Below are 18,747 nucleotides of genomic sequence, written 5' to 3' on the forward strand. Positions count from 1 at the left end.
GGAAGAATCAAAAACAGAGTCTTAGAGACACCTGGGGATCAGAGCAATGGCTTCTGACCTCCTTTCTATTCCCCACCCTCACTTCCAAATCTTTCCTACTTTCCTATGTTCCATTTCCTTATTTTATTGGATAAAAAAAATTAAAGACAAATATAATTTTCTTGATCTGTAAGCAGAAAATTGTAAAGCGAGTATAATAGGGAAATAAATAGAAAACAAGTCCATAACAGAGAAACCAGAAGTAAACCAGCGGCAACCCTCTGTGCAGAAAGGGAGAGACAGAAGAGTCAGCCCCAGGACTCCCACATGGCCCTTCCAAAACAGGATGGTAATCATAGGCTTCTGGGTCTACAACAAGCCCTCCGTGTCATCTGGTCTGTAGGTCCCAAATTTGGCTGATCGTCAGAGTCACCAGGAAAGTTCTGGAAAAATAAAGACTCTGCCGTCCCATCATTGTCCATCCTCTTTCACTGGGCTCTGGATGGGTCTTTCCCAATTGTTGTTAAACAAATGAAGAAACTCAGGCTCATAAAAAATGCCTGGGCTAAGCTTCAACTGCTGTTTAGTATAAAATACAGAATAGATGATATTGTATTTAAGCAAACGAGGGAGCTGCTGGGGGGCAGTGAGGAAGAGGAAAGAATGTCTAAATTCAGTTGCCTCCAAATTTAGGATTATTATTTGATTTCTACATGAGATAGCCAATCAGAGCATGGAATCCTTGGGTGAAGAGCTTAAAGGAGATATAACTACATAGCTAAAAAGTATTTCTCTCTCTCTTTCTCTCCTTCTCTCTCTCTCTTCTTCTCTCCCTCTTTGTCATCTCTGTCTCTCTCTCTCTCAGTATTCCCCCAAATGTCATTTCCCCTGCCTGGATGATTCTTTCCCACCAAAGCTCACACTAGTCAACCTCTAATCCTCCTAAGCCACTCCCAAGTTTCAGTGTAAATGTTATTTGTTTAGGGAAACCTTCTGCCACTTTCCCCTTCTTAGAGGAATAAAGTGCATCAGTAGGAAATCAGAGGAAAGAACGTCTATTGGTGAAATTTCAAATATCGTTCCTCAGAATGGGAAGTTGCTCGGAAGAGCAGCAGAGCTTTGCCACTGTATTGATTAAGGTGTGTTCAATACCACAGACTCACCCTGGATAATAGTTTGCTATACCAAAATAAGCATTTTATATGTGAATCATTCTATTTTTTTCTTATTTTATATTTGCCACTTCAGATACCACATATGTGATAATAGGTAATTAGGAACATAAAAAATCCCAGATTTTGTCATTTGTTTCAAGATAAATTTTTTTGCAAGCGTTGGCATTTTACTACCCAATAAATGTTCACTTAAGAAGCTATTCTAGGAGCCATTGCAGCATTTGATACCCAACTATGATTTTTATATGATGCGAAACAAAAAACAGAACAGAAAATTTGCTTTACTCTAGAAAAAGGAAAACAGAAAATCTACAGTGTATCTTGTTTTTACTTTGCATTGTTTTACTTACATTGCAGCATTTGCATTGTTTTACTTACATTGCAGCATTTGATACCCAACTCTGATTTTTATATGATGCGAAACAAAAAACAGAACAGAAAATTTGCTTTACTCTAGAAAAAGGAAAACAGAAAATCTACAGTGTATCTTGTTTTTACTTCTTAGGTCTGGCAGGGGTAAGTGGGATATCCTGGGAGATAAATAGCATAGAAAATTGAGAGATTACCTGACCGTCCATCTCTCTGGAAGTCCACATGGTACCATTCTCCATCATTCACTTTCTTCTGCAGGGCTTTTATTTTTATAGTACCTGACCCCATGTCCAGGAGGAGGTAGAGATGGCCGTCCAGCATCTCAATAGCGAAGAAGTCCACCTTTACCATCTGTGGGTGTTTGGCGTCTTTCTGATGTCTTGGCTTGCCGTGGCTGAATAAGATGAGGCCGTTTGGCTCTGTTGTGCGGAAATCAAATGATATGGAGCCTGTTTTCTTTGCATTCCATTTAGGTAACGAGATAAAAGACTCTGGGGTTTCGAAGGTGATTGGGTCTAGAGTCGCAACATTCTCACATTTAAACGCCACCACTCCATGAATCTTCATCTTTGGATCTCCTTGCTTGGCAAGTCGAGATAATTCCAGCCTTACATCATTATTTTTATATACAACCTGTGGGCAGAGAATAGCAGTGAGAAACGAGGCTCCACATTTTAATACTGGAACTTGTCATCAGTTCATTTTACTTGCAAGTATCCCACAAAAAAGCAAAGACTTGTTACTTTTGTTGTATAAGGACAACTGTCTACAGTCAAATAACGTTTAAGTACCAACTCATTGAACAGTAACTCAATTTAATTCAAGTCAAATTAATTGTGTGCTTACACACATGAGCTGCCTATATGTAACCCAATAATTCAAATAAATCTGCATATAAGTTTCATTATCATGTCTAAATTAGCATGCAAAGATCTGAACTTATAAAATCTATTTGTTTTATTAGTTGGCTATCATACTTTTTAACTTAAATACAAATATTGAGGTTATTCAGTTTTTGTATTGCTAACACAGTGGTTCTCAACCTTCCTAATGCTGTGACCCTTTAATACAGTTCCTCATGTTGTGGTGACCCCAACACATGAGAAGCAGTGTCTCGGTTCCTAAGACCATCAGAAATACGTGTTTTCTGATCGTTTTAGGTGACACCTGTGAAAGGGGAAAACGTCATTCAACCCCAAAGGAGTCGTGACCCACAGATTAGGAACCATTGTGCTAAAGCAATTGAAATTAGATACTTTTGCATCCTAGTAACCTGAAATATGTATTTTATACTATCCTGTACTTTATACATTCATTGTACATATTAACTTTGTAAGATAATTACAAGTTGAGGTATAAAACAAAATGAAATTTCTCAAAAGAGCATAAAAGACAATTAAGGTGCAGAAGTACCCCCTTACCCTGCCCTGAATCAACAGTTTGAATACTGTTAGGTAACAAGGAACCATCACATTGGCATATGACAGCAGTTCTCAACCTGTGGGTTGTGACCCCTTTGGACTGTATTAAAGGTTCGAGGCATTAGGAAGGTTGAGAACCACTGGCATATGATGTTTCCCTTAAATCCATTCAATGTGTATTACTACTGTTGTTTCATTTCAATTTTAATTTACACTAATGCAAAGCAGAGGTCATCCTGTATTCCCATTCCTCTGGGCAGCTCCAATTGATCGTTGATGGTCCTAAGGTTTTTTGGACTCCAAATAACACACTGGAGGAATTCACTGATAGGGATCACAGGATCATAGTTCTGCTATCGCATCATGTTAATAGATGCACAGGTATTTTAACATAAGGACAAAGACAGAATCATGTCTTTCCCTGAAAATAGTATATAGTTGATAATTACATTTCTATAACATAAAAATATAGTGACTCAAGGGTGAATTAGTTATCTGCGTCCAGATAACTATCTGATCTCTTTTAAGAAAGGAGTCAACATTTCATATCAAGCAACATTCCCAGGGCCTAAATGCATTTATCTATGTATAAAATATGTTCAAATAACAAGAAAAATAAGACACTCTATATATGATTAGTGCTATGAAGTCAACCAAAGGCTTACAGCAGTTATTTCTTACAAATAACTAGCCATGGCCAATTGAAACAACAGATAGTGTGGCTGGTGAGTTTTCTGATATGATTTTTTACTGATGCTTTAATTTTTTTTTCAAGGTATTACCCCAGAAGATATTTATTAATTACAAAGAAGAAAATTATAGCTTTATAGTGAAAAAAAAAAACTAGAAAGAAAATCTTAACCAAGTGATCAATATTAACAGGAGACATTAACACAGTACTGACATATCTGTTACCTGTCCAGATATGACTGGGAAAGTTACCACTATACTTTATATGATATTCTTGACAAAAATATAGCCTAATTAGAATGTTTTACATAAATATAAATTCATCCATTCTCTTGTTTTAAACAGTTTTTTTTTTTTTTTAATCAAAGTGTAACATACATAGAAGACAAGGCAGACAGTTGGGTGAAGTTCTACATGGTACAACTGTCCTCAGATTAAAATGTGGAAATTTTCTAGCACCCTACAACCCACCCTCATCCCCTTCCTACCAATAACCCCTCCTCTCCAAGGATAACCATTACTCAGGGTTCTATTATCAGCAATTTGTTTTGTATTGCTTTGACTTTATACAAACATAATCATAACCAATGCCCTCTTCCGTGCATGGATATTTTACTGTTCTTTGTGAGTGTTCTGGTATTGGACTACCTGAGTTCAAATTCTGGTTCTAGCATTACTGGAACTATATAATATTTCAAAGCCTGTTTTTTCACCCTTCACAGGATGGTTATAATGTTTTAAGATGCATGTCACTGAGAAAATCTACATAAAGGCATCCATTCCCATGCCAAGCACATTTTAAGACTTGAATAAGTATTAACTACATCAAACTACATGATAATAAACATCATCTCTTTATTATCTAATAGACATAAAGATTTTAGTTCTAAATTTATTCATGATAGAACATTTAGAAATTAAGCCTAGACCTATAAATGGTATTTATATTTAATTTGTGTGAACTAAATAAGTCACATCTCTCCAACGCTGGGTTTGGTACTTCACTTTACTGCTATCTTGAAGAAGGATTATCATAAAGAACCTGCTATCCCTTATTCTTTGAACAAATATGTACAATGGTTTAGCAAGTATCTATTGACAACAAAAGAAGAGAAAATGAACTGGAACAATAACAAAAAGGCATTACACTAATTCTTAAGAAGACTTTCTTGGAAAGAGAACTATTAAGTCTTAGGGAAGTGGATTTAGGATGGCCTCTCTTTGGAGATCTTTAAAAGAAGAGAAAATGCTTTTCATGCATGAGTTTTGTCACGACTTTCATGTTCCTCAAACCTATTACTTTTCACTTTTCTGAGTGATTTATATTTTAATAATTGTATATTTATATACATAAATATATATATAATTTTATATTTTAATAATTATATATTTAATATTTTAATGAGTATTTGCCAACTCAAATGAGGCAGATATTTCTGTTGTTCTATGCTAACAAATCTTCCCTGTAGTTAAACCGCCATTTAACTGGGTGTTTCTGAGAGAGTGGGTATAAGCCGGTCTAATGAATCTGACATTAGCCACCACAAAGCTGAAGGATGTGGGGTAGTGTGATCGTGGGTGGGGATTTCAGTGCGACACTTATAATTTTGTAAGTTAATCAAGTGTGTTAGACATTCGGAGTTTCAGGGAGATGGTGAAGAAAAGTAGTGACTATAGGGGAAACGCCTATATGCCTCTGGCCAAAAAAGCTGTTTGAGAGAGACCAGTATAAAGACTTTGTGCAGGCATGCTTGTAAGAAACTGAGGTAGAATCCCATGAGGTTGGTTGTGAGCCTAACATGAGCAAGGCTTCAGCGGGAATAGCATTTACTGTGTTAAGGAATTAAGGTTGACTTTATAAGGCCAATCAAGGCTTTTGAGAAGTCCAGCCTGAAAATTCCTTATAAAAGTTTCCAGCAAAACCCCCCTGACTTAAGACCTACATGGAAGCAGAGGTTTGCACACAAATTCCTTTATGCCCAAGAAGTTTCTTTATGCCTTGCTTAAAGATTCGAAGTTATAGCATCCAAAGGGCAAGGCCAGCAAGGGCAGATATTTAATCTACTTTGTTCCTCCATAGCCTCAGGCATCATCAGATAAGAATAAAGTAACGGCTAACAACATGTTCTCTATTAAGTTATGTTAAATTGGGTTATGTTGAAAGGGTTATGTCAAAGGCGTATGTTGAGTAGATTATCAGAAGCTAATCACAAGGTAGTCACATGATGTTTAAATGGATCAATGAGGTCATTCCTGTATTGTGCGCATGTACAAAATTCCCTATATAAACCAACCACAAATAAAAAAGCTTGCCATTTTGCCGGAGTGAGCAGATGGTCACCTTTATTTAATACACAATTTCAGTAAGTGTGCTTATTCTCCACGACATCGCATTTCTGCAAGACCAATACGGCAACAAGTGACAATTCCCTTGATCATAATACTTAGGGTGAGCCACATACCTATTATCCCCCCAGAAAAAAAATGATTCTCCACCAGAATCCATGCTTTGTATATAGGTAATAATCTTGCTCACCTGGGCTGGGCACTAAGATCATTGTCTGCATAGAGCAGACATTCAATCAAATCCTTCCTTCACTTCATTTAAACCTAGTTCTAAGATTATAGACTTTTGTAAATAATAATATACAGATATACAGTTAAACTATAGCAAAATGTGGTATGTACATCTTATAAACTAATTACTATTTTTGGCCTGTTTCTCTAGGAAAAGGTATAAACTTCTGTGCCTATCCAGTTCCTAAATGGCAAGCTGACCCATGCACTAGGAAACTTCATCTTCAAATTCATTTTGTGGGGTATTAACTTACTTTCAGAATGAAGAATGCCTGATTTAAAACTCTCCAGAGGTAGAAGCATTTTCCTATAAGTACTATCCTGAGGAGAAACACAATGTACATATTTTTTTCTTTCCATTTTGCATTCTTTGAAAACAGAAAAGCAATTTTGGAAAGGTAGACTTACAGCTCTCAGATTTACACCAATGGTCCATGTGACCCAGATTTTATAATTACCCTACTTTTCTAAAGTTAGACTTACACTTAAAATGAACTAAATCTAGTTCAATTACAATAACCAGTAGCTAGTAAGTATTCTAAATCTTCTAGAAACTCACATGTAAGCTATTTTTGCTTCTTTCTGAAATAATGTCGTACTCAATCATGAGAATACCTTACAAATATTCATATATCTTTTTCTCTTATATAGAAAGTTGTAATTGTATGTTTTACTTTTGAACACATTTCTATGCACTCTATCACTCTAATAACTGATAATATTATTACACACGCATTTGGATCTGTTTATAGAATCAATGTTTCTTCGAGGTATTGATTTTTTTCACATTGAGGAGCAATTCAAATTGTTGAATTTTGCTTTTTGCTTTATAGGCTTTTATCATAAATTCCAAAGGGACAGCAACAGAAAAAAAGGTTTTAGCACTTTTTTTTGTTCTCTTTTTATTTTCACTGCTAGAATTTTTAAAATGCCCTCCCACTTTAATACACAAAAATAGAGAGTAACACATTCGTGTTTTTACAGTCCCAGGATTGACCTTTGAGGTAGGCAACTGTCGAGTATTTATTCTTGATAATGATCCTGAACACATGGCAACACTGCAGAGGAAGCAAGTCAGCCAATGAACAGCAGTCTGATAATCTGTACATAAACTTGGCTAACCTCAAAGTTGTCATCTAAGCCAAGGCATCTAACTTCTCTAAGTCTCAGTTTCTCCGTTTTGAAAACTGACATCTAAAAATGAATGGCATGTCCTATCCATACATGCTGAGCCTTTCCCCCTTTGATCTGTGTGATTTGGGGCAAGGGTAAAAGATACCCTATTGTTCCTTCTTTTTTTTTCTGGCTTTTTCTTACAGTGTTTGATGCCAAGATACTGTTCTCTATTCTGAAATGTATCAAAACTTTAATCCATTAGTAAAGACAGTGTTCACTGCATACTTATGTACACAGATATGCCTAAAGGATTATATCTCCCTAAGGTTTGTACAGATGGTAGTGAAGGACTGGTGGCTAATAGATAGAGCACTTTCCAAAAAGAGCGTGGGTATGTTAAGTATTTCACTCAGAAAATACTTGCCACTCAGATTACAACTTTTCTTTATAAAACACATGTTTTAGGTTAGAAATTTCAGAAAGGCTCCTAAATTAATTAACGTGTATATTTATCAAGACTTTTCACGCTTTAATTCTGACAATATTATTCTGCAGGGTCATGGAATAAGCACTGAATTTCGAGTCAAAGAGCCTTGTAAGTCTTTAGACTTTGTTATGACCCTCCCTGAGAGAACATAAATGGTTCATTTTAATCTGTCTTGGTTTTTCTTTTCCCTCCTTGGGAATAATAAAGGTGAGGCTTCAGAATCTGAGTCTCAACTCAAATTTCAGAGAGATTTCCAGATCACCCACTTGCAAACCTGGAACGTATGCAGGTTCCTCAACCTTGCTGAGGCTCAGTGTTTCATCTGTAAAATAGAAGAGTCTTATCTACCACATTAGAGTTATTATAAATCATAAATTGTATTCCAGTTGAAGTGATAATGGGTCCTATCACAAAGCAAACACCCAAATGAATATTAGCTGCTTGTATTAATGTTATTAGTAGCAGTAATACTGTTATTATGAGTACAGTGATTTAATGGAATTGTGTGAGGGTACCTGACAACAAGGCATATAGAAATTAATTGGTCAAATTTTTAAGGGAATTTATACAATTCTGAGATCAGCAGGATCGAAGAGACCAGGAGATCGGGGCTTCATTTCTCATCATGATATTTACACTACAGTTTGAGGTACAGAGTAGGCCTTCTCTCTAAAGTTTCTTACCCAGAAAATACCCACAGCAGACTAGCTACCCTGGGAGTTTCACTTTAGGCCATGAAAATGGACCATCTTACCACTGCTACCACCACCATCACCACAAAATCAGTTGAGATTCATCAGTTCACTTTCTGGCAGACCCTGCTGCAAAAGTTTTATATGTGTTAATGTGTTTACTTTTCATAAACATCCTAGAAAGGAACTGACATTATTCTATTTAATTAATAAATATGTGGAGACCTGGGCCACTGAATGTTTATCATCATGACTATACCCGATGCGATTTGAATATCTAAGGATGTTAACTTCAGACTTCATTCTAGCAGGAAATTTCATATGGTTTTTGATATGTGTTATTCCAAAACCAGTATTTTTCTTCATTTTTTTCTCATGAAAATATCTCTAAGTGAATCAAATGTCACAACTGAGCAGAGGAATTTATCATGGACCTGCCGTGTAAAATGCTTCTTCAAGTCCAATTTAAGCAGTGGAGCTATTTCTCTGATTCCAGAATGATAATGGAGATCTGTCATTTAGGATATAACCCATAGACACCAAAAGTCTGTGGAGTTAAGAATTAGCTAAAGAAAGTGTTATTTTAATTTAATTTTAATTTTTTTGTTACTTTTAAATGAAGTTAATACTTTTCCTGCAATAAGATCAAGTGAGAATATTTATTTCGAAACACCTAATTTAACGATTCTTTTCTACTATCTCCAGTCTCTCTGTACATCATCTCTCTAAGGCAGTCAATGCACTTGTTTCAGAACACAACCAGAAACTAAGCAGTAAGCGACAAGTACAAGTGTGAGTCCAATAAGTAGCAGGTAAATTGCATTAGCTTTGCCATAATTTAGGGAGGGAACAGTTAAAAATGGAAATAAATGTATTACAACTTCCATCCCCAATATTAACTTAGGTATTGTTTTGAAATTGTTTCAATCTTGACACTTCCAGTTGAATCAGATAAGCATTCGTCTGACAAATTAACTAAAGGAAGGTACTTAAGAAAATGCAATTTTACTCTTTCCTCTGTGCATAGGCCAAAGAAAAGCAGGTTCCACTGAGCATAAGCCAGTGTGATTTCTCTTAGGCATTTGCTATTGGTGCATATTTACTGGTAATATATATAGGGCCCCACACACAGAGGCCACATTACCCAGTTGTAAATGTGTTTATACGTGTTATATGTAAAACCTAGTGCTGATGTTTATGAAAATCAGCACGTTAGAATAGATGACACGTCTCTCAGTAAATACACAGATAAGTAGATAACACACCTGTATATACCACAGCCACATCGAACACAAATATATATACAGTAATGATATTTGACAATTTCAGAAATTACAGAGTCCTTGGCTGAAGAACAATAGTCTTAATCATTGGGTGTCAAAAATTGTCTTGACCTCACAGGAGTTTTCAGCCCTTCTAATACTGGTGCTCCAAAGAAAGGCATATAGCCAAAAAAGAAAAAAAAAAATTAGTGACTTTTATGATTAAATAAAAGTAGAAAATTAAACATTTTTCTTCATGCTTATGCCAGCATGAGGAGATAATTCTCAAAGTTGAAGGTGGTCACTGTTTATTTTTCGGGGGATGCTGTTTGTTTTTTGTTTTTCTGAGACCAAGTTTCACTTTGTCTCCATAAGTAGAGTGCCCTAGTGTCATAGCTCACAGCACCACTCAGCTCTTGGCTCAAGTGATCCTCTTGCCTCACCCCCTTGCATAGCTGGGAACGTGTAGAGAAAAGCCCTCTTGCTTTGTTCTTCACTCATTACCATCTGACGTTATTTGGAAAACATGGGGTGCAGTCTGTAAAAGTTACTCATGGCAGTTAAAAGACAGTTACCCCGGGGTTAGCAGCTCTATTTAATGACGTTTTTGGTGTTATAAATATGTAGCAAAAGATCCTGATTTCACTAAATAGCAATTTTTTTTTTCTTATTATTAATGGTTCAGGAAGGCCCTGGCAGGGTGGGTGGAGATGGAAAGATGAACCACAAATGTCAGTAATGTGAATATTGAGAAGCAGATTTTGTTTTTAATACCAACTGCAAACTCGATCAATTCTCATATTTTCGGATGAGGAAACTGAAGCTCAGTGTCTTCTCATAAATGAATATTGGACACTTCAGTGTTTCTTCAACTTTGTGTTAAAAAAAAAAAAAGAATAAAGAAAGAGAGAGAACAATGAACTGACTCTACCATAGGCCCAGGGTTTCTGAACGGCCCTTGAGTGACTGCAAATGAAGACCAGCCTTCTTTTCACCAGGTAAGGGAACCATAGTTGATTTCAAAGCAATTCTGACTTTAAAGCTATGCTAGCTTCACAATAAGTTGATGATCAACTTATAAATATAAAAGTCCTAAGGGGGAAAAATTGTGCAGTAATTTCCCCCAACTGGTGGCATTTAGAAAGACACTGAAAAAGCTAACTAGAAGCAATAAATTTGAAATGCTATTATTTTGCCAAGTTAAGTGATGATGATATTTTCAACATTAGTCTTTCATGAACTTGCAGAATGTTAGCACACCCATAAATTGGGGTTTGAAACTTCTATCCCAAGCCAACTGATACTGGTACTGCTAATAAGGGCAATGGATGTCTGCTTTATCTAAAACTTTTCAATCTCCTGCCAATCTCAGTGAAGGAAATGCGAACACTATTACTATCATTTATTTTTTATTTTTTAAGGGAACTCATCTTCCCATGAACCAAGAATGATATCTTTGAATTGGTATTAACAGTGACACCAAATCTCATGTCAAGACTGACCAACACATGTTATTCCACATTCCAACACTTTCCAGCCTGAGCAAAGTTTACTCCACCATCTAATTTCCCATTTTTATAAGGAGGTGGCCATTAGTATAAATATGCGATACATTGTTTAGTGTATGGGCATTCACATGTTGTGTGAATATGCATATATAAAATTTGCTGTATAATCTATACTTTGTTCACTGATTTGCAATGCCTTGATGTTTGTTGTCTTGGACATATCAAAGTTCTAACATTTTAATGTATTTTCACTTTTTGATCATGGTTCATCATTTTTAAACTTAGAAAATTTTCCTCCAAGATAGATTTTATAACCATATTATTTTCAATGTAATATATTTATTACTTAATTATATGTATGTGTGGGTGTGGGTGTGTAGTCCATGTATTAACTGTTTAATCTATTTGAAAATATTTGATTTGATGCCAGGTGTGGTGGCTTACACCTAAAATCCTAGCTCTCTGGGACACTGAGGAGGATGGATTGATTGCTTGAGCTCACAACTTCAAGACCAGCCTGAGCCAGAGCAATACCCCATCTCTAAATATAGCTGCATGTTGTGGTGGGTACCTACAGTCCCAACTACTTGGGAGGCTGAGGCAAGAGAAAGCTTGAGCCCAAGAATGAGGTGGCTGTAAGCTGTAATGCCACAGCACTCTACTGAGGGTTACAATGTGAGACTCTCTTTTAAAAAATAGAAAAGAAAAGAAAAGAGAAATAATTTTATCTTCTGTTTAGGTGAAAATCCAAGTTGATCCCTTCCCCCAATAGTGACTTACTTACGCCAGCATGATGTTTGAATCACTCTTTTTCTGAGTTGCAAGGCCTATTACATATTAAATTGTAACATATAAAGTCTCACTAACAAGGTTCTGTGACAGAGTATTCTATTCTGTTTACTGTATGGACAAGATAAATATATATAATAAAATTATTTAAGTAGCTTTATCTAGTTTTCCAAAATGTAGAAAGCGTATACATTAAAATTCACTTAAAGAGACTCTAAAATAGCACAAGGAAATTATACCTTTCTTAGAATTACATTCCTATTATTATAATGACTTGTAAAGTTATAATGCATAAATGAGTATAATAATTTTGATTTTCATGTGTCATAAGATCTGGCATCATACCAGAAAATTACTTTATTTATTAGTTGGGGGATAGATACACAACTGTAGAGAGAAATAAAATCAGAAAGGAGAATAACAAAAAGCATTGAATGTAGTTGTAAACTCACTAATTTTATTCCAATAATCGCAAGGTCCTGGTAGAATTTCTTGTGGTAAAATACCAAGAGTAGGTAGCCAGAATATTGGAGATATTTGGTGAATGGGGTGAATAAGTCTCAGTAAGGAATAAAACACAATGACCTCAGACTCCACTTAATGGTGGCTCTCTTTAACAGGTGAGGGCACTCGCTTGAGTTCTCACCCAGTCAGTTAGTAGTGGAAAAGACCAACTCTACATGCTTGCCTCCAGCACTTGGAACAACCTGCTTAAGTAGTTGTTTTTGTTTTTCCTATGGGACTGTTTTAAGATTGGTAAGCCCTTCAGCAATGAAAACTGCAGTACTCTATTAAACTTCCTTGATACGGTTATCCAATTTGTGGATTATCCAAGTTGTATAAATAAATCCCCCCTCTTTTCTTGGCTGTCTGCCTTTATGGCTCAAGCATACTTCCACCTGACAACCTGCAAAGAAAACAGGGGAAGCTGACATTTAAGACAGCCAATGGGTTTGGCACCTGCAACGAAAAGATTTTGCAAAGGAGACTTATTACCAAGAAGTTATATGAAGTGTTCTGTAATTTTAATATCATTTGATAAATGCAATGCCTTATAAAATTTATATATATTCAAATAATCTGAGGCTTGAATTCCTGCTTAGCTGGTTAATTAGTTGTATTGTCTCTTCATCAAATGAGGTTATTAAAACTTACTTTGCAGGTAACTGAAGTACATATAGTACTAGGTGCTTGGTCTTAGGCATTAAGATAGATTAGCAATTATTGTTACTATTATGATCTTAAATGTGGAAGGTCTAGAGTGTTAAGATTTTAAATGGCTAAGAGGGGAGAGTTCACTATTTAAATAAATACTTCTCTGTAAAGCAAAGAAGCATTCTGTAATCATTCTCAAATACAAACATTTACACTTATCAAATTTTGCAATTCTATCTCTTATCTCTCATGAATTCTGTATTTTAAAGGCTTCATCTACTAAAGAGATAGTTTTTATTAAGGTATATTTCATTCCAAATTTATCAATGACTTCTAAATGACAAAACAAAATAGTCTCTGTAATGACACTAAGTTGATAGAACCACAGCCTAATGCGAGTAGTTACATCTCACATGTACTAAGAACTATAGGTAGGTGTGTGGCCTCTCCTAGGTTTGCTGAACTATTGCACATCTATAACTATTGTTCATTTCTAACTGAAAGGTCCCTAAGAAGTATAGAGACCCAGGTTGGGAACTGTTATTTTTCAATTATAACTGCTAAGCACTGGGGTATTTCTTTTTAATGTATTCCTTAATTATTTTCTTCTGAAGGTCCCAAGTGCTTTCGATGTCAGATGGGTTGTGCCTTTTGCCAGAGGTTGCTTAGTTAACTGTTTATTTAATGAATGGGGTTTTATGTGCAACTGAATTTCTCATGGCACACGTTAGAAAATTTTTGGCAGCATTTAAATTAGAGAACTGAGAAACATATTGGCTCTACGGAAGCTCAATCAGCTCCCGGGCAGGTGCAGGGATTTTGCCAAGAAAAATTCAGTAAAATAAAAAATACAAAACCAAATTCTCACACAATCTGAGAGAAACTGAATTTAGTGTCTTGGATGAAACGAATGCTGGATTTAGGTACCTCAGGTGGCTCCTGAATGGACAGGGGAAAGGCCTCACAACTTCAGGAAAGAAGCTCGAGGAGGACCTCCTTGCTCTAGAGAATTATAGCACCTGTACATTTCAAGATTACCTGAAAAACTCAACAAGATGCTAAGAAAAATAAGTGTCAGAGTAATTTTATCCACATTCCTTATGAAGACCTACGTCCATAGCTTACTGAAAGATATCATATTTTTTTCATGTCAACTAAGAAATAATCAATTATTGCATCATATGTTTTAAATGCCTATAAAAGATACCAAGCACCCTACCTCAAATACCCAGATCACTACATTCAATCATACATCATTATTTTTATCTTTGATAAATTTGTCATACCTAAGGAGCTGCTAGGAAAAGATGGAGATACTGGACAAAATAAAATAGAACTAAATTTTTTACAAGGGATACTAAATAGTTGTTTTGATATCTAACATTGTATAGGCATTGGTTACCAGATTTATTTTCTCTGAGGACTGGGAATAGGAAAGTGCTCTATCGTGTTCTTTGGTCCTGAATCTCCTGAGAGATCAATTTTTTTTTAACTTGGTATTACTATAGAAGAAAGAATTTGAAGAATATTTTTAAAAAATTAAACTCTAGTTTAGAGAAATGAAGATGAGAAAGTAGCTATCGACCAGAACTTAAAGATGAATAATTCTAGTCTACTTTCCATTACTACATGAATCTCAAGGGTCTGTGTGGAACAAAAGCCATTTGCAGTCATCTTCCAATAGAACCGTCATCAGCTCCTCCCTCCACTCACTTGGCCAGACCATGTCCCACCCTCTCTCCCTCTCTACAAGAGCAATTTCCCGAGCCAGTCTTGTCCTCTCTTTCTCCTCTTCCAAATGTGGCTTCTTTTACTGCTGGCTTATTGACAGGTTCCAGCATTCTTGAACAACCAATGGCCTGGCTGGCTCCCTGGCTTCCTGGCTCCTAGCTTCCTGGCTGTTTGATGTCCTTTGCTTGTTTGATTCAGGAGTGGTCAACCTCTATGTAGCTAAATAAATAAACACATGTTCCCCCCTTCAGGCCTAGTCACTTGTCTTCCATCCTGGCTCTGTGCTAAGTAAACCCGCAAGCAGACAGTTCCCTGGGGTTGGCCACCACACCCACATAGCCCCTCATTGCCTTTGATTAGGTAGTATGTTGCCTGACACAATATTAATGTGAATCATTATAATACCAAACACCAATGATCAAGCACCTTATAGGTGCTGCATGCTTGCTGAGCTACGTTGCACAAACTCTTGTATTTCTCATAAAAGTCTTATTAAGTAGGCATTTTTATCCCCATACTAAAGCTCAGAGAATTAAAGTATCTCATCCAAATTACACAGCTACTAGATGACTGAGCAGGGATCCAACTCAGTGTTTGTCTAATCTGACTCCAAACTCACAGATGCAGCTTTAGTGCATGCTCCCACCCCATGAGATCTTGGCTGAGCTCCTGTCTACTTCACTGGCACTGGTCCTGGGCATCTTGTCTCAACCTCATCATCACATCTTCAGTGGATAGAAGTAAAGGGGCATCTCACCCCTTTTCTCTTTTCTAACAAATAACACTGTTGGTAAAAAAAAAAATTCCCCTTAGCTTCCATCCCACCCCTCTCTCCCAGATTTTGGGATAACTGTAGCTCCCCTGGCTGTCCTACGGTGCTCTGAGTCGGCTCACACTTCCTTTGTCCTCTCCTCACTCTTAGGATCAAATTACCAGACCATGTTTACAATTAAGTAGAAAACTTGTTTTAACTATGAAGAATTCCTTAAACTAAGATTTTTCCAAGTTATTTTGTAACTAAAAAATAAAGAATGTGATTTAGCATTAGCAGAAATGACATTCTAAGGATCAGTTTCCAGGGGTCTAGATTAAGCTTTGGCATTTATAGTCCCCTTCAGTCAGGGAGAGAGTAGACCTATATATCAGGAACATTTTTTTCCCATGATGACTTGTGAAGTCCAATAGAGCAGGGCCAGGACTGAGGTGGGTGGGGAGGTGAAGGAAGTACTTACTTTGGACACAAAATATGAAGGACAATGCTAAAATCTCAGCAATCAAGTCAAATATTCCAATGCAATGTTTTAAAAAATTAACATAATAAAAGCCCATGATGAATGAGATATTAAAATTTTAAATAAAAATATCAGCATTACTGAGACTTCCCTGGCCTCAGGCTTCACGATGCCTCAGTACAGCACTGCAATACTGTATTTTTCTAAGATTACAGAACTCAATTTAATATGTGGGAAATGGATTTATTAAAACAAGAGCAAGTTACCAGGGTAATTTATTTTTTGGGGGGATGCCATCATTAGATATCATTAAAATTAGCACCAGGATGCACTGTTAATTTTTAAGATACAAGAGTCATTAAAACCACTTTTATTCCAAAGATAACAGTGACAAAGATAGAGTATTCAGTCAGACACTCTTTCAAGCACTTTCCTCATTTGATCCTTGGATAATCTGCTGACATACAAGGACAGGCTCTTTGCCACAGAATTCCCAGGGGCATACTCGTTGGAGGACAGCATCCGTGGGAGCTGCACAGTACAGTATCTCTCATAAAATCAGGGTCCCCAGTTTACAGATGAAGAAACTGAGCTCACATAGTAAGTAGCAGAACCAAGTTTCAAACCCGGGCCTTCCAGATCCAGGGTCCTTGCTATTCTCCACACAGTAGAAGCAAACGAAGCCTAAGAGCAAGTAATCTAGTGTTACTTCTACCTCAACCCCTGCCCAGGATGACCTCGCAGTGCAGTTAACGTTTAATACTAATGCTCACGGGAATAAAAATCCCAGGATGAAATTTTACAGAAAATAGTCAAAGTTTCAAAATTCTGAAAGAGAGAGATTATATTCCATGACTTGCCATTGAAACCTCCTTCTGAGTCAATCAGACGAATGTAAGAACTGCAATAGCTCTCTGACACTTCACCAGTCCACAGGCCAATTGTAGACTAAATATTTAAGATATTTTCACAAAATTTTGATAAATAAATAAAAAATAATCCAATAGCTCACAGGCACTGAAAAGCCAATAGAATCAGTCCCCAGCATCTGCCTCTGCAGCGGGCTAACTTCTACAGGTTTGTAGTGAGCCTCCGTGCATCAATCAGCCAATGTGCTCAAAGTAGGATATAAGAAATTTTTTTTTTTTTTTTTGAGACAGGAGCCTCAAGCTGTCCCCCTGGGTAGAGTGCCATGGCATCTCAGCTCACAGCAACCTCCAACTCCTGGGCTTAAGCAAGTCTCTTGCCTCAGCCTCCCAAGTAACTGGGATCACAGGTGCCCGCCACAACGTCCGGCTATTTTTGGGTTGCAGCCATCATTGTTGTTTGGCAGGCCCGGGCTGGATTCGAACCCGCCACCTTGAGTGTACACGGCTGGCGCTTAGCCACTTGAGCTACAGGTGCCGAGCTGAATATAAGAAATTACATCATTTTAGCTTACATGTTCAATAGCACTATAATTATATAACAAAACTAGAGCATTGTGAAGGATTATAAGCAAACAATTAAAGGCTTCAGAATAACACCTTGAAATCCTGTCTATCACACCGGCCCTCTCAAGAACCATTGTCACCAATTCTTGCTCCTCATGGATTTCTAATTACCTGGTTCATTGCTCAATTAAACAGAAAAACAACAAAACTATACTGTCTCTACTATGGGATATTTACTGTTGATATTTTGAACCAGTATCAAAGTAAGAATATATTCCAGGAACAAGACAGAGCGAGCAAACTTGATTCTTAGAAAATCTTATTCCAGAGATGAAGAAGGGTTAAGACATGGCCAGGGAGCAAAGCATTGAAGGAAAGAAGGAAAGAGAAACAAATCTATGAAAAGTGCAATACAGAAGGCCTGAATTCTGCACAAAATAGTGGATGTTTCCATAGTAACTGGTAAAAATATTAGTGCTTTTAATCATACATTGTTAATTACTATTTATTATCTCATTTATAATTTATTTTAAATGTAGTAAATATAATAACTGCTGCTCCTCTCTTCTGATGCTAACATATCATTGAAGAAAAACTCAACTCCTTATGATATCAGGGGTGTTTTCATGCCTAGATGACTCATTCAAGAATTCTCACAATTAACTCTTCTTTGCTTTGCTCCATGGTTGAGTTGCAGAAAGCAGCCCTAAGCCCAGCAGCTGTGTTGCCATATGTCCCACTGGTCACATAAGGAATTAGATATGAATGTGGATAGATTATAATAAACCCACCCACAGTGGTGGAAAAACAACCAAATGAGCCATCATGACCAGTGGTGGAGGTTCAGAAGGATTCTTATTACATGTTGTTATTATTGTGACCTATCTTACAATGCATTTACAACATGTCACTCTTCACAATCTTCAGATGATCGAGAGTCTAAAATAAAGCCTAAAAGGACCAATAGGGATGATAGATAAGATTTATTTTGATATCCAGGTGCTTTCTATAGCTCAGTCACCTTTCTGATTAGATCAAGGAGAGGTGTGTATGCGTGTGTGTATACACGTGTGTATCAAGGAGAGGTGTGTATGCGTGTGTGTATACACGTGTGTATCAAGGAGAGGT

General features: G+C 36.7%; 1 protein-coding gene across 4 annotated transcripts in view; it reads right to left on the reverse strand.

The window, feature by feature from the left end:
* Positions 1-18,747, reverse strand: part of NRXN1 (neurexin 1) — a 690,023-nt gene that overhangs the window by 624,760 nt on the left and 46,516 nt on the right. For all 4 annotated transcript variants that reach the window (XM_023512121.1, XM_023512126.1, XM_023512122.1 and 1 more), the window contains one exon: positions 1,721-2,159. In XM_023512121.1, coding sequence (XP_023367889.1) covers positions 1,721-2,159 — 439 coding nt within the window. The remainder of the gene's footprint in view (positions 1-1,720; positions 2,160-18,747) is intronic.

Source organism: Otolemur garnettii, unplaced genomic scaffold (genome assembly GCF_000181295.1).
Source record: "Otolemur garnettii isolate 467f Iridium unplaced genomic scaffold, OtoGar3 scaffold00024, whole genome shotgun sequence".
In the NCBI taxonomy this organism is placed as follows: Eukaryota; Metazoa; Chordata; class Mammalia; order Primates; family Galagidae; genus Otolemur; species Otolemur garnettii.